At 37.3% G+C, this 18,288-nt stretch overlaps 1 protein-coding gene across 4 annotated transcripts in view; it reads right to left on the bottom strand.

Annotated features, from left to right (window-relative positions):
• Positions 1 to 18,288, bottom strand: part of LOC121370263 (tubby-related protein 4-like) — a 150,173-nt gene that overhangs the window by 85,224 nt on the left and 46,661 nt on the right. For 2 of the 4 annotated variants that reach the window (XM_041495390.1, XM_041495391.1), the window contains exons 3-6: positions 13,097 to 13,225; positions 10,065 to 10,094; positions 3,200 to 3,364; positions 2,086 to 2,269 (exon numbers count right to left, since the gene is read on the bottom strand). In XM_041495390.1, coding sequence (XP_041351324.1) covers positions 2,086 to 2,269; positions 3,200 to 3,364; positions 10,065 to 10,094; positions 13,097 to 13,225 — 508 coding nt within the window. The remainder of the gene's footprint in view (positions 1 to 2,085; positions 2,270 to 3,199; positions 3,365 to 10,064; positions 10,095 to 13,096; positions 13,226 to 18,288) is intronic. The other 2 variants (XM_041495392.1, XM_041495393.1) reach the window with 2 other exon arrangements.

Here is an 18,288-nt window from a genome sequence, read left to right as displayed (position 1 = left end):
ATCTGACAAACCTTACACCTTATCATCATGAAGACATTGTCTGATAAACCTTACACCTTATCATCATGAACACATTATCTGACAAACCTTACACCTTATCATCATGAAGACATTGTCTGATAAACCTTACACCTTATCATCATGAAGACATTGTCTGACAAACCTTACACCTTATCATCATGAAGACATTGTTTGACAAACCTTACACCTTATTACCGTGAAGACATTGTCTGACAAACCTTACACCTTATCATCGAGAAGATATTGTCTGACAAACCTTACACCTTATCATCATGAAGACATTGTCTGACAAATCTTGCACCGTATCATCATGAAGACATTGTCTGACAAACTTTTTACCGTATCATCGTTAAGACATTGTTTGACAAACCTTATACCTTATCATCATGAAGACATTGTCTGATAAACCTTATACCTTATCATCATGAAGACATTGTCTGACAAACCTTACACCTTATCTTCATGAAGATATTGTCTGACAAACTTTACACCTTACCATCGGGAAGACATTTTCTCCCATCCATACCTATGCAAGACAAGACAGATCCATTCCATGATGTCAACCCATATGAAATAAATCTGTCTTGTATAGGCAATGACGTCACTGCATTTAATATGGGGAGTATTACGTTGTTGGTAATATAAAAGACGTCATATTAATACGAGTTGATTAGTTTTGGATCAATATTTTGTTATTAAAACCTTTATTATAAATGCTATCTTGTTAATTTGTAGTGTTAAATTGTATTTAACACATGAAACAGATGTGGCAAATATGATAGTGTCGTTTATTTATGATAAAATGGTCAAATAAAGAAGTTACTTTTTCAGCCATCTTTGTTTGTTAGTGTAAAGTAATGATTTATTTATCGAATGGATGGGAGCAAAACACTCCATCATATGCAGTCATGTGGGATAGAAAAAGTACAACCTCGGTGGTTGAAATTTCGGCAAATCTCGTCCCAAGTTGAAATTTCGGCAAATCTCGTCCCAAGTTGAAATTTCCACCACCTCGGGTGGACTTTTTCTATCCCATACGACTGCATATGATGGAGTGTTTTAGTCTGATAAAATTTCTTCACACTTTCACACTTGTTACAGTGAAGACACTGCCTGACAAACCGTGTTCACATTTGATATAATGAACAGACTGTCTAACAAACCTTGTTGAAACTTGTTATAGCGAACACACTGTCTGACAAACCTTGTTCACACTTGTTATAGTGAAGACACTGTCTGACAAACCATGTTTACACTTGTTATAGTGAACACACTGTCTGACAAACCCTGTTCACTTGTTATAGTGAAGACTATCTGAGAAACTTTGTTCACACTTGTTATAGTGAACACACTGTCTGACAAACCCTGTTCACTTGTTATAGTGAACACACTGTCTGACAAACCGTGTTTTTCACTTGTTATAGTGAAAACACTGCCTGACAAACCTTGTTCACACTTGTTATAGTGAACACACTGACAAACCCTGTTCACTTGTTATAGTGAAGACACTGTCTGACAAACCTTGTTCACACTTGTTATAGTGAACACTGACAAAGCTTGTTCACACTTGTTATAGTGAAGACACTGCCTGACAAACTTTGTTCACACTTGGTATAGTGAACACACTGTCTGACAAACCTTGTTCACACTTGTTATAGTGAACACACTGTCTGACAAACCGTGTTCACTTGTTATAGTGAACACACTGACACACCTTCTTCACACTTGTTATAGTGAAGACAATGACAAACCTTGTTCACACTTGTTATAGTGAAGACACTGACAAACCTTGTTCACACTTGTTATAGTGAAGACACTGCCTGACAAACCTTGTTCACAGTTGTTATAGTGAACACACTGCCTGACAAACCTTGTTCACACTTGTTATAGTGAACACATTGCCTGACAAACCTTGTTCACACTTGTTATAGTGAACACATTGCCTGACAAACCTTGTTCACACTTGTTATAGTGAACATACTGACAAACCTTGTTCACACTTGTTATAGTGAACACACTGCCTGACAAACCTTGTTCACACTTGTTATACTATAGTGAACATACTGCCTGACAAACCTTGTTCACACTTGTGGTTCTCATCCGTGAATTCCGCCTCCTCCATGTTGAAGCGTTCACATGACCAGGCCATGGAAGAGATCTCCATGCCTTCGTGAATGGTCACCTGGGAAACCATGGCGCCAGTGGAACTCATCACAATTATCTGCCCATCCGTCGTACCAAACATCACCTGTGTGTCAATCACAGGCAATTAGTGTTCGCTCATGTCACACAAACTATAATTATACTGTGCAGGGCATCTAGATTATGGTAGCCCCACTCCCACTGCTAGTGATATTCAATGTTGGTCTAGTAAATAACTACTATTGCCATGCCCAATGGTTAGTAAATTTTGTTTGGTCAAATGTTGCAGTTAAGTCAATATGAATATCCTGCCCCAATCCCAACCCCCAATATTAGTGTTTGTAAGCTCTATCTCCCTCTTTAGGTGACAAATTTGATTATTACTATTATTTAGTAAATGTCTATTAACTTAAAGCAAAGTGGGGCTAGTGAATTTTTAATGGTGGCTAGTAAAAAAACATTAATCACTGATCCAATGGTTAGTGGATTTTATAAAAATTCTAGAAGCCCTGTATTTATGTGACTCTGTGCAGAAGATATACTTTAATGTAAATAATAAAGATCATCAGAGCTGTAGATTACAAATTAGCAAGTGACTGATATTTCAAATTGATACCGGCCGGCACAGCAAAATCCGTTTTCAGAGAAATCATTCCAAAGTTTTAAAACTGGCAGCAATAGTTTTTTCCAATTAGCAACCAAATTTAAAACTTCTTCAAATCATCTGGAATTGGTACACTATCAGAATAATAATTTCATAATGAAATATATGACACTAAATCAGATAAAAATCACATGTCTTTAAAACCTGTTATCAAACTGAGGGGCATGTAGCAACTAATGCTGGTTAATTCAAGAAGCAATATTCAAATTGTCAAAAACAAAACAAAAAAAACCCACCATTCTTGTTTTCATAAACAATACATATCCTGTATATAAAAATAATATATCAAATCAGAAAAATTGCAGCATTAAAACATTCCTGTACCAAAAGAAGAGTTAACTACAATGTTATTAAACGTTTTTTCTTGCCTACCTTCTGGTCATCCGGGGACCAAACTCCACAAGTAATAGAAGTGTTGTCGAGATTCAACATGGAGGACCAGTACCGCTGGCCAGCTACCGACCCCACAAGGACGAACCCATCACGGTAGCAGATCAATGCCATACGGCCATCGTGAGACCAGGCAAAGTCTGTGACCTTCACAAACAAAAAACAAAAAACAACAGTTATAATCTACCACCATCACAATTTAAAGAAACACAGTTATTATGTACATGCATGATACACTATCACCTTCACAAAACCAAACAGGTATTGTTTATACAGCTGTCATAAATCAGGTATCTGAGAACTGAAAATCTGTGTGACCCATTTATCGGTTACGCAGAAATAACTCCAGGGGCCTAATTCACTAAATTCTCGCAACTTTGCGATCTCGCAGTGGGGCAATGCAAAAAGACTTGCAAAGAGGATGCTTTGTTGTCTAGCAGAGCCTAAGAGACCTTTGTGAATTAGGCCCCTAGTAACCCATTTCTTTCTGTGCAACCTGTTACATCCAAGTAAATGGTGCTCCAAATTTTGCACCAAAAAAATAATAGGTCACCGGTACACAAAATTAGATCATTCTTGCAATTTTCCGACCAGGGGCCTAATTCACAAAGGTCTCTTAGGCTCTGCTAGACAACAAAGCATCCTCTTTGCAAGTCTTTTAGCATTGCACTGCAAGATTGCAAAGCTGCACCTCTGTTAGTTAATAAATGCGCTCTAGTGGTGTCATTAAACAAAACAAACTTTACTTTATAGCAGGACAGGGCTTTAGACTGCATCAAAGTTGAGGCTATAAACATTGTGCCCAAAATAATCACACCCAAATTAAGTACAATGACGCTGATCTAAAACACTTCACTTCAAAAGCACTGAAACGTTAAGTTTAATTAGTTATAAAATAATAAAATAGATATAAACTTCACTTCAAAGCCCAAATTAAGTACAATGATGCTGATCACTTAAAAAATCACACCCAAATTAAGTACAATGATGCTGATCTAAAACACTTCACTTCAAAAGCACTGAAACGTTAAGTTTAATTAGATATAAAATAATCACACCCAAATTAAGTACAATGATGCTGATCTAAAACATTTAACTTCAAAAGCACTGAAACGTTAAGTTTAATTAGATATAAAATAACTTGAAATACATTCTTGAATACTGACAACTCTACAGCACCTGTTAATGACAGTACTGAAAAGACACAAGTCCTGGTTGTGCCCCACTTAGTGAGATCTAAAGCCCTGCTGGAAACCAAACGAAAAGATGAGGAAAACAAATAAACACCAACATTAACAGAAACAAATACAACTGTGTATAAACGTAGAGGATCAACTATCAGTTTAAATACATGTACCGTAGATCCTGAAATTAACGCGTCCCTAAATTAATGCGAGTTAAGGTGGGCAGACTAAAATGCGACAAAGAATTAATGCGAGTGGCCTCCCTTTGAAATATTACTTTTCTAACAACATACGTCTGTGTACTTTTTGGTTAAATCTGAGTTAAAGGTCTCTTCAATGAGATCAACCACCAACATGTCTGTGTACACATCAATTACCCTGTTTAGTCCCTTGTGTTTTTGGTGAGATCAACTCAAAGCATATGTTTTTAGCAATCATTTATGTAATGTGTATATTTAACTAAATCTGGTTAAACATGTATGTACTATTACAACTGTATCTTTATTTGTCAATGGTGATTTCAAAGTCATAATGAAAGAACGATTCACCCAGTGGTATGCCGACAAAGTTACATCAAACTTGAACAGTAAAAACAAAGAAACTGTCAACCTCAGGATTAGTTTGCTAAAACACATTCACGCACGATGGATCATGTCGGCTATTGACAGGGTGGCCAAAGACCCTGCAATCGTCACACGTGGCTGGCAGCTTGCTGAACTATTGGACAATTAGTCTGTCTCGCCTACGATGAATTGTTTTCCAGTTGTGTGTTATAAATATATTAGAATTTTAATCTTTGTTTTGTTTTAATAACATAGACAAAAACATAGAAATAAATGTGTCATGTTATTAATGTGAATAACATGATCTCGCATTTTTCACATTAATATTATGATTGCATTAATTTCAGGATCTAGAGTATACATTTAATTTTTAATTTTTTTTGTATTTCACTTAATTTTTTCTTTACTCCAAGTGTAAAAACCTGCAAGAATGTAAATGTAAAATTAAAAAAAAAAAAAATAAAAGACTCAAGAGAAATGGAAATGAGTCATTACTTTCTACATTAATATTAAACATTTTCGTATTACGCACCTAAAGGGAGTTAAGTGCTTTAAGTGTGAAGCAAGCAAAGTGCTTCCAAAGCTGTCGAGTCGGAGCACAAATGGCCATTATCTGGCAAAAACACACAATCATATCTCTGGGGATTTACCTCATCAGTTGGATAAGCAGAGAACTGCGCCGGTTAACATGAAAACAAGACCAATACAGACTTGACATTGTGATTCTACAACTGTTTGCATTTTTACAATGCAATTTCTAACTCATATGCAGGAGCTATTCATATAAAGTGTTGCTTTTGTCAGAGAAAAACCTGCAATACTTGTGAAGCTGTCATCGGGTTTGTTTCCCATCTATACATTTTAATGAAATCGTTGATCAATGAACACTGAAGATATCATGGCATTATAACACTACTGCACCCAATCGCTGCAACCGGCCTCGGTGGCGTCGTGGCAGGCCATCGGTCTACAGGCTGGTAGGTACTGGATTCGGATCCCAGTCGAGGCATGGGGTTTTTAATCCAGACACCGACTCCAAACCCTGAGTGAGTGCTCCACAAGGCTCAATGGGTAGGTGTAAACCACTTGCACCGACCAGTGATCCATAACTGGTTCAACAAAGGCCATGGTTTGTGTTATCCTGCCTGTGGGAAGCGCAAATAAAAGATCCCTTGCTGCCAATCGGAAGAGTAGCCCATGTAATGGCGACAGCGGGTTTCCTCTCAAAATCTGTGTGGTCCTTAACCATATGTCTGACGCCATATAACCGTAAATAAAATGCGTTGAGTGTGTCATTAAATAAAACATTTCTTTCTTTCTTTCCAATCGCTGCATGTAAGTGACAAAGTTACAGATCCACTGAAAAGGGTGCCACTTTTCCTTATTATATCAGAACTGATTTGACTGTTAGGTTCTGCAATGTTGAAATTGGGAGGATGGGGAATGGGGGGAGGGGCAACTCGCATAATTATGGAGTAAAAATAGGGTTGATTCCTGCATCGAGAACTTAATACCATATCATGAGGTCAGATCAGAGTGTTTAGTGTGCACATTCAGAGCAACTGTTGTAGCGCACGCCTGTCCTGGGCACAAGTGCCAGCCTCGGCTGGCTCCTCCGTTCAGGCCATATCATGTACATGCAGTGTGTTTTATAACTGCCTGTATACCGAGGTTTAATGAGAGTTGCTTCCCTTGTTATACCCCTCAAAGTAAAGACTGGTAATATTTCAAACTCAAGGTGGCAAACTTGTTATTTGTTTTAGTAGAATGATGTTCGAGGCCCATTCTCTTTTTCTAAGTTCAAAAGTTAAACATATTTTTCCTGGCTTAATTAACTACTACACTGGCTAGTTAATAATGCCTGTACACTCAGCTGTGTAAAAAGTAAAAAAATAGAGCTGTAAGAAATCATAACCCACCAGTAGCCATGGTATCCCAACCAGGGTTTCTGTCAGAGGGTATGGAGAGTAAAACTACATTTGTAGGTACCCTAAAATCATGGAAATTAATGGAAATAATTTTACAACTTTTAGATCGAAGATAGTAAGAAAACTGTTGTTTCATAGATGAGAATCCTCTGGATTTATCCGGAATTCCAGATTTTTTGCACTACCCGATTTTGTTCCAGGTTTTGTCAAAATTTGCTACATTTCACCCCAGAAGTCCAGGTTTTATACCAACCAAGCAATCCGGATTTCATATTTACCCAGTAATCCAGGTTTTATATCAACCGCCATTTCGGCAATTCCAACATTGCCGCAGTGTTAATAGCTGCCAGACAAACAAGGGTCGGCAGCGAATTTGTTGGCAAATTCCAATAAGGCAGCCACTGTTACCTCTGCATCATTTTAACATAATATTGATCAATACAATGGACGAAAAATACTTTCGATTTTTTTTTTTAATGTAACATTTAGCCATGGCCTACAGCCGAAGACTTGACATAAAATGAAAAATAAAAAGAATTGTAAAACATGTTTTATTCCTGATATATGTTTTTAATAAATGATTAATCATACTACATACATCATAATTCAGTATTTGGTACAAAATCCAATCTGTTCTTAAATCGATAAGTTATTTGATACGTCGGACAATGGATTCCACATACATATATTATTTAAGGTGCACATATGACAGCTTTTTAATAACCAAAGTCAACAAAAAACTTTTTAAAAAACTAAAAAAACAAACAAACAAAAACAAAAACCATGCACAATGTGTGTCAACTATTTAAAAAAATATATAAACTGTATTATGAAAATCAAGATAGATAAAAATATTGCAAAACCAAAAAAAAAAAACCTTTTAAATAAAAAAAATAAAAAATAAAATAAAAAATGAACCAAAAACCTTAAAATTATTAAAACTTATAATTAGAATTTTTTTTTTTTTTTTACTCAGATGCTTGTCTTTCCAGGAGGTCATGCCCCCGTACCATAGGAGTCGTGACTGCTTTGCATTATTATTTATAACCTGCTAAACATTATGTCCTTTTAAAAAAAAATCAAAATAAGCCGCTGTCATTTTCAGGATTTTTTGGGATGGGGCATTCTCATCTATGTGTTTAAAATTTGCAGGCCTCCCCCCAGCTACTTGTACATATTAAAATATAGGAAATATAGGAATCTGCATACCAAAATATAGGAGTTTTATAGGAAATTGTGGACCAATTATCATGATTATAGGCATTTTACATGGATTTTTAAAGACATTTACATTACTAATGGTATGTTCCTACCTTGCATACGTACACAAGATACCATCTACTACCTCAGCAAACAGGGTTGAAAATTAGCAGTCGCCTCCTTGCCCGTAGCAACCTTTATTGGCTATGGGCGACTATGAATTTCACAAAGGTAGTCCGTTGTGCGACCATTGATTTTGGAATCTGGTGAATATGGTACCAGGTGAAAAATTAACGCACTGAAACTGAATTGAATGTGACAAAACACACCACTATTGTGCTGGCGCGAACTACAGATCTGGCAACAGACAACATTAAAGAACATGTTCTATATTTTGACAATGCCAGACTTACCAGACTCGGCCTCAGCTTCTGAGATTTTGGTCTGAGGCTTTAAAAAAATATAGCTCAAAACTTATTGCAAACACATCATGTTTTGGGGTTGTTTTTTGGGGTTTTTTTGAAGTTGTTGGATTAATGGACTGTATACGCCATAACTATTTAGTAGACCTACTTTTTGACATTATTCAATGTATTAATCGTATTTAATTAGCTTATATTATTCTGGGACAAAATCAAATTTTAACATGTACTTTTAACTCACACTAACAATGAAATGTTCCATTACTACATGGATTATTTCAAAAGTCAGTTAACTGGCATGTAGGCCCTAAAGATAAAATTCATATTAATTTATTAAATTGTAAACCCATATCATCTGAAATAATGTTTTTGGGGGTAAAACATTCAGTGTAAATAAAAACAATATATATTTATGAAACGGCATAGGATAAATCAAACATAATCTGAATGACAAAAACCGTAATACAAAATCAGGGCCGTGTCTCTGCACAATGCAACGTCAATTGGGTATTTGGCAAAATAGTGGATGATTCCATGAATCTTTATCTAGTGCCTCGTCTTTAGGAGGACAGCCACTCCCAAGGAGATCCTTTGCTGGAGAGTTTTCCATATTGAACCACCTCTCACAGGTACACAAAGAAGACAGTCATTCCCAGATGAAAATACTAAAACACACGCAGTTCTACCTTTAGTCTCTTTGTATTGCATTATTGATTACTTCAGAGACAATGCAAGTGAAGCTGCATACCTTGGCTCTTCTAGCATTTTTTTTTTCTCCCTGTATTAAAAATTATATTTAATCTGTATCATTTAATGGTAACTTTTATTTATACTGGACTATTTTTTTTTTTCTCTTTAAATGTGATTTGGGTTGGTATGGGTTTAAAACTTAATAATATGTTTTCTACTATGAATTTTAACTTTATTCATTACGAAGTTACATGCCAATTCATCGGTTTCCTCGACGCAAATGGACTATATACATGGTTATTATTATACATGGTTATTATTCAACAAAGAACATTCTAGTTAAATTGGAGGGATAGTTGAATTTGAGAAGGGCCAGTAAGATTTTTCTTCAACTGGCCCTGCTGGCGACCATGATTTTCATGTTACTTTTCAACCCTGAACAAATATATATCAAGGCTTGCCAACAGTCCATGCTGATATCCAGGATAATTTGAAAGTTGGCGCACATTCAAAGCATCTTCTGAATTTCTGACAGGCTGGTTGCTTTTCACTGCGAATATAACTCAGTAACATATTTTATTCATCGGCATTTTGCCAAAGCAATTGAGTCAAATATTGGAAATTAATCTCAATATAGGAGTTTTATAGGATCCTATAAAAAATATAGGAAATTTTGGAGGTCTGGGAGGCCTGAATTTGTCAAAACACATGAAATACAGTATCCACTTTCAAAACATTGCAAACTCCTAACCACCTACATTGTATAGTAGGGACACTTTCAAAACATTGCAAACTCCTAACCACCTACATTGTATAGTAGGGACACTTATGGTCTGTTTTAGTTTTATTACGGTACGTACCCTGAAATTATTTTCTGGCAAAATAGCCCGCTGAAAATAAAAAGAGTTTTGTCTCAAGTATTGTGGACATTATCAGGACTCATCGTAATACTATCTCAAACTTTTACATTTTCATCTCTTGGAACTCATTCCCCACCCCCACCCCTACCCCCACCTTTTTTTCATTTTATCAATATTATACTTCAAATTTATTCCATTTCATATTTATTTTCCAAAGCTGTCTACCTTGACAAATGGTCTATGAAAAATAGGTGCCATTCATACAATTCCTTACTCAGAAGTCAATGTAAACATATTCTCATCCTATCTTCCACATATATACATTTTCTATAACACATATTACACTTGGTGATTTTTAACAATACCAGATTCATATATACTGCTAGTCTAGATCTGTCCCAAGGCAGATTTCTGGCTATCCGGACCTGGGACTCGGGACAGACATGCTTGAAGCTCTTGTGGCATATGAGCATGTTCAAAACGTACCCGACCCAACCCGCTAGTCTAGAGGAAGATATAAAGAAATCTAAATCTCATTTGTAGATTGGATCAAAGGCTGTGGTATGTGCTGCTAATGGAAAAACAAAGACTACGTGTCAGTATTGCCAAATGTTTTATATGCAATAGCCAATGATTAACTGAAGAGCTCTGGTGGTCATGTTAAACAAAGTTTTTTAACTTTGTAGCTTAATTGGTGCAAGAAATGAGGACCGATAATACAATAACCAAAATAAAGCTTCTAAAGACGCATGCTTTAAGACTGCAATTACAGTGATTTCACAATACCGGCCTTGGTGGCGCAGTGGTTAAAGACTGCAATTACAGTGATTTTACAATACCGGCCTAGGTGGCGCAGTGGTTAAAGACTGCAATTACAGTGATTTCACAATACCGGCCTAGGTGGCGCAGTGGTTAAAGACTGCAATTACAGTGATTTCACAATACTGGTCTTGGTGGCGCAGTGGTTAAAGACTGCAATTACAGTGATTTGACAATACCGGCCTCGGTGGCGCAGTGGTTAAAGACTGCAATTACAGTGATTTTACAATACCGGCCTAGGTGGCGCAGTGGTTAAAGACTGCAATTACAGTGATTTCACAATACTGGTCTTGGTGGCGCAGTGGTTAAAGACTGCAATTACAGTGATTTTACTGGTCTTGGTGGCGCAGTGGTTAAAGATATTACAGTGATTTCACAATACCGGCCTTGGTGGCGCAGTGGTTAAAGACTGCAATTACAGTGATTTTACAATACCGGCCTAGGCAATTGGCGGCCAGTGGCGCAGGTTAAAGACTGCAATTACAGTGATTTCACAATACCGGCCTAGGTGGCGCAGTGGTTAAAGACTGCAATTACAGTGATTTCACAATACTGGTCTGGTGGCGCAGTGGTTAAAGCGCAGTGGCCTTGGCGCAAAGACTGCAATTACAGTGATTTCACAATACCGGCCTAGGTGGCGCAGTGGTTAAAGACTGCAATTACAGTGATTTCACAATACTGGTCTTGGTGGCGCAGTGGTTAAAGACTGCAATTACAGTGATTTTACAATACTGGTCTTGGTGGCGCAGTGGTTAAAGACTGCAATTACAGTGATTTTACAATACCGGCCTCGGTGGTGCAGTGGTTAAAGACTGCAATTACAGTGATTTGACAATACCGGCCTCGGTGGCGCAGTGGTTAAAGACTGCAATTACAGTGATTTGACAATATCGGCCTCGGTGGCGCAGTGGTCAAAGACTGCAATTACAGTGATTTCACAATACCGGCCTTGGTGGTGCAGTGGTCAAAGACTGCAATTACAGTGATTTCACAATACTGGCCTCGGTGGTGCAGTGGTTAAGCCATCGAACTACAGGCTGGTAGGTACAGGATTCGCAGTCCAGTACCGGCTCCAATCCAGAGCAAGTCTTAAAGGGCTCAGTGGGAAGGCATAAGGCCACTACACCGTCTTCTCTCTCACTAACCACTAACCAACTAACAACTAACCCACTGTCCTGGACAGACAACCCAGATAGCTGAGGTATGTTCCCAGGATAACGTGCTTGAACATTAATTGAATATAAGCACGAAAATAAGTTGAAATGAAATGAATGACTTCATAATGCTTCTAAAAGCTTGGTTTCCATCCAAACAAACCTGACCAATTCCTGTTTCTGTAGCATTCCAGACTGAGAATTAAATGACGTTAAACTCCCAAGCTTAATCACCAATTAGCAGAGCATCTTCATTCATTCGTTTGATATGGATCTATAACAGTGGATCACAGAGATTGTTCGTTGAAGCATGATCAGAACTGGACATAGTTCGGTGTTCGAGTGGTCGCGTGAGACGCGCTCCGGGTCACAAGTGCCTGTCTTTGAAATCTTCAATAGCCAATTTGGTCAATAACCTCCATCGGAAATGTGGGTTTTTGGGTGGGGTTTTTGTTCAAAACATGTTCATGACAACAAATAAAGCCACATGCCAGGCATCTAAACAATTAGAATAAATCAGGTGTTTTGGTTGTTGGGGGGGTGGGGGGGTGGGGTGGAGGGGGTGATGTGTTTTTTTTAAAACCTAACTCTACCTCCTGTTCCAGAGTTGATCACATCTGAAAGGCTGGATCAGGCACTGCGTGTAATTATATTATTTTACATCTGGTGAAAAGGCTTCAAACAGACAGTGACAGGCAAATTCTGCTCAAAATGTATGATATGCTTTCTGATAATTAACTACACATGCAACGTTTGCTTTCACTTCTAATACACCAAGAATTCTTTATTTTCAAAAGTGATAACTATATAAATGATAAATCTTATGTTTTTATCCATGTTTGTCTCACATTTTCCACACTGCTAGCTGTTAACAAAAGTTACACTACAATTAAGTATAATTTTGAGTATAATTTTTTAGAACTCCTTCCATCTTGAAATCTGAAAAGCAAAGATCGCTTCCCACTCAATTGGTGAGTATATATATATATATATTTATATATATATATAGTGCTTGATATAAGCACGGAAATAAGTATAAACAACAAGAACACTTTTTACCTGACTGTTTCTGTCATTGATGAGTTCTATGGACCATCTTCCTTCGTGTTTAATCCACACGAAGATCACCCCACGACTGTCACACGTGGCCAGTTTCTGGTAGGGCTCGTTCCACCGAACCAAAACTGTCTGAAACAGAAAAAATAATATATCAATTATAACATAATTATAGTGGTTAAAAACAGAAAGGAACATCTGGGTAGCGCCATCTCAATACATTTGAAACCATGGGTATTTGGGGACTGCTGAAATACAAGCTATATGTAAAGATAAAACAGCAAGCAAGGTTTCTGCCAGAGGGTATGAAGAGTAAAATTACGTACCCTACAATCTTGGATATTATTGGATACATTGTAATGTTTTGAAAAATTACAGAAAGAGAACTGCTGTTAAAATTTGTGAAAGTACATGAAATTCAGAGTTCAATTTCAAAAGATTTCTAACTCATAACCACCTAATTATAAAAAGGGTACTTATGATCCGTTTTAGTTTTATGACGTATCCTCAAATTAGTTTCTAGCAGAAAGCAGGTCAGGTCAGGTCAGGTCAGGTCAGAGGCTATTACATGCACATTCAGAGCAAGCTGTTGTAGCGCACACCTGTCATGGGCACAGGTGCCAGCCTTAGCCGGCTTCACCGTCCAGGACAGTAAAGGGTTGGGGTGGGTGGGAGAAGGGACCGCCTGCACTGGCAGGTGCAAGAGAGCACCAGCAGTCCAACCGGAGTCGATAACAGGCGGGGGTTGGTTTTGAGCAGAAAGCCTGGCATGGTATCTTTTATATGTACCTTCCCAAGGTACAGGTTACTAGTACAATGTAGTACATACCATGACCTTTGATGTATCAGTCATGGGGCACTGGTTATGATACGAAAAAAACAAACAAAAAAACACGTAAAATCAACTGAGAGTGATTGATCCTGAATACATTAAATATACCAGACTCACGTACAATAAAGTTTTTGTACCGGTAGTGTGGAATGATCTGTTAAGTAAAAATCTGTGTGAATGTTTTAAAGCATGCAGGCATTTTGACATATGTATACATGTACGAGTGTGTGTGTACATATCTTAAATGAAAACTAATTTTCGTTTAACCCATTTAAAAAAAAAAAAAAATGTCAGACTACTGATCCATCACATAACAGTTTAACAAATCTCGATTTTACAGCACTGGGGGATGGAGGTGGCATGGGGGAAAGGAGTGGGGGTGGAGGTGGTTGACAAGACAAAATGAATTTGGTTATACACATTTCAAAATAAGATTCACTAAATTGCGAGAAATATTTTTTGCCCATGCACATGGCAAGGCATGGCTTTGAATTTTTTTTTATTATTATTATACAGTCTATAAAGCATTAGTTAAATGCACATTATAGTCACGAGATAAAATTTTCCAGACAGCACTAAAAGGAGCCGAGTCATAATAGTCTTAAAATTATCAGCAATCAAGCACGCACTGCAAAAATTTCACCAGACACCGTTTACTATAAAACCCATAATATGAAACTTCAAATGATCCACAATTTGAGGAATTAGATTCTCTCCTTTTCAGTCAGGCCTATATCATAGCTATAACACACTATGCAGATCAATAAGTCATCACACATCTCACTTTTCTTTTGAACAGTATACAGGGTCCTGTATTATTCATCGACAATATTTCATATGTGACGGCACCAGGAATCGATTGGGGTTTCATCATCATCGATCATCAGTTAAATTCGGTTTGCATCAACCGATCAACGTTTGATTACACAATTGGCTAGAACTATACAAGAGGATACTCCCCGAGTGTCTTGTGATATCATAATTTATCAGCACGGGTTGATAAAAGTATGACATCCAACGTGGAAATAAAATGTTCATTCATAATGGATGGCTTTTTGTAAGTGATCATCTTCTGTAATTAAAATGTAGCTCTCTGCTTTTTGTCAAACATATAATCAGAGTGGACCGTATCATTTTAATAACATCTGTAGAACAATACTTTGGAAGTTTGTAAATAGAGGATACTCCCGAGTGTCGTGTGATATCATAATTTATCAGCATGAGTTGATAAAAGTATGAAATTCGAGGCTTGCAGAGGATTTTTTTACTTTTATTAACGAGTGCTGATAAATTATGATATCACAAGACACGAGGGGGGTATTCTTTTTATCATCCATTATCATTCTTTTCTTTTGCGACAGTTGTAAACAATGTCAGTAATGTGGGTTGAATGCCACTATATTATTTGACATCGGTAGACTCATTAACTTGCAGAAGTTCTACAGTGGCGTGATACACTAATGATAGGTTTAGCTCTGAAACATACACAGTGGCTGAAACATACACAGTGGCTGAAACATACACAGTGGTGTAACAAAACAAGCGATCTCTCCTAGAATAATATCGCAGGAGATATCGCAAATTATAGTGCCAGCGATATCTCCTACAAAAGACTTTAGTGGATGATAAATGAATTACAAGCACTGTGCACCTATTGCCATGTTCATGGGGATAGACCCTACAAATCGCTAGTTTTACCTTTCATAATTGTTTAATATCATTTTTCTTTATGTACACATGGAAACAAACACCAACCCCCCGCCATATTTACATCACTTCCATTATCTAAACTTGAGGAACAATTACAGTTGACATTTACCCACACAATCAATTATGGATTTATATAATCAATCATCATATCAGTGGAGCCATTGATTAACAGATCAATTTTCAATTACAATCGATCTTCGGAACATCACTAATCTGTGATCCATAATTTAAATTTGATTTTGTTACTCACAGTGCACAATATTTCACGAGAACCGGTGTTCTGTTCACGTGTCGGTTACACAACATTAAAATCACGAGAATTGCCAATCGGTCAAGTGGTGAACAATTACATTCTATAATTAAAAGTACCATATATCAGTAATTAAAATGAAATCACTTCATGTTTTTGAACCACCAATGTATCACAGAAGTGCAGTTATCAGTTACAAGAACTATATTCACATAACCAAACAATCGGTTACATAAGTAAAACTCACATGAATGGATTTCCGGTTACCTAAGATTTAGGAATATTAATTGTACTCACATACCTGTAGTTCAAACTAAAAGTTACTGTAAGTACATGTATATTACTCAATCATGGATATACATGTATGCTATAAACATTCCACACACAAATTACTGTCATTATTACCCAGTATGGTTGAACATATTTCAGTTCTTGTCAATGAAACTCCACTGTAATGTCATAATACCTTTTCATGACATCAGAATGAATTTTGTTACTTACCGGTAATTATATTATTTGTGTTTATTCATTCTGTTCATTCATTCAACTGATTTCACTCGGAGCTGGCCTAAACGCTATTTATCTTCCTTATAAGTTGGAAGATAAATGGCATCAAATGGACATGCGAATAGAATTCTATTTCTTACCTATTCTCAATAACCAAGTTTAATGGAAATTTAAACTGCTTTCCAGACAAACTTATTTACTGCATTTGCAGTAATCAGTGTTGTTTTAATTAGGCTCGGGTCAACACATACATCATACATGTACATCACCGAGCAATAAACCATGTTAATTTCATTGGATTGGGCTCCAGATGATCACTGTCGAGCAGCCAATATCGGCTGCCTTTAATGTTTTCTCCAACATGCAGGTATGTAAACAAAAAGGGGGTATATAGCCTATATATTCCTTTTAATATTTTCATATATTGACTTTTAAAATACATGTATAATACATTTTATGGCAACTGGTACGCGTAAATCTGCCTGACAATAAAACAGTAAAATACCAGCAACACTAGTACAGCCTGTCACAACATCTAATATCTTAAGATTTATTATGAGGTTTTAATCAACAATACATGAAGATGGAAGCGACACTGTAAATCCACCAGCCATTTATAAAGAACCTGCCACAGCGTGACCATATGGTATAAATAAGTCAGTTAATACACGGAGTCGCAGTATCCTAAGTAACGGATCAGTGGGATTCTCTGCAGAAACAATAGATCAACCTAGAAAGGATGACACTGAAACAAAGCAGAAAAGACCATAAGCCATTAAAGTTGTGCTCAAATTTCCTCTAAACACATTAGAGAGTTGACAAATTTGCATGACCTGCCCTCTCGAATAACGCTCACCAGCAGCTTGCTGCTGATATTCCATCTCCCAAGGCTTGATAGGCAAATTAACAAGTGAAATTGTGTCGCCACTGCTTGGGCATCAAGTGTCATATTTTCCATCCCTTGTAAACTGGATCTCTTGTCAGTGTGTGACCTCACATAGTAGCCAGTAGCCATGCTTTTTAAAGAAAAATTGATATTGTTCTGGTAATTAATTAACCAGCCTCAGCTATAAGTGGTTGGGTTTAAAGATGATGGGTACTGGGTTCACATTGCAATCCTGGCTCCCAACTAACAGTGTGTGCACAAGCATTGGAAAGTCATAAAAGTATTTTCCAAATTCTGATCAGTGACATGTCTAGTCAATTAAAAAATTAATTAGCAACTACAGCTTAATGTCTTGAACTTGTGTAATGATCTCTGAACCTTGCACTGGGAATCATGATGCAATACTGAACCAAATGCTCCCTGATAAACCAAGTTCTTTTTCCTATATATACATTAACCAGTAACCACCGTCCAAGACAAACATCCCAGATAGTACACTGTCAGTCCACCAATGTTGGGCCATTAGTGGCTTCATCATTTTTAGTCAGGCAGCCCATGTTGGCTCACTGCTTCCTAGACACCGGTGTTGGTTTCTCCATTGTGCTACTACTGGATCATCCTTGATGCCTGCAATGGTCACGCGATTGCACGGCTATCACCAGTCTGTTGATCATTAACCAAAGTTAAAGTTTGTTTTTATTTAACGACACCACTGGAGCACATTGATTTATTAATCATTGGCTATTGGATGTCAAACATTTGGTAATTCTGACATACTGGCTATAGTCTGTGGTGCATTGGCTGGAACTAGAAATTAATAGCTCAATGAACCCACTGACAGGGATCGATCCTAGACCAACCGCAGATTAGGCGAGCAATGTTGGGCCATCAGTGGCTTCATCAATGGCTGTCAGGGGGGCGGAACATAGCCCAGTGGTAAAGCGCTCGCCTGATGCACGGTCAGTCTGGGATCGATTCCTGTTGGTAGGCCCATTGAGCTATTTTTCATT

Source organism: Gigantopelta aegis, chromosome 4 (genome assembly GCF_016097555.1).
Source record: "Gigantopelta aegis isolate Gae_Host chromosome 4, Gae_host_genome, whole genome shotgun sequence".
NCBI classification, from domain to species: domain Eukaryota; kingdom Metazoa; phylum Mollusca; class Gastropoda; order Neomphalida; family Peltospiridae; genus Gigantopelta; species Gigantopelta aegis.
This window is presented reverse-complemented; position numbering and strand designations above follow the sequence as displayed.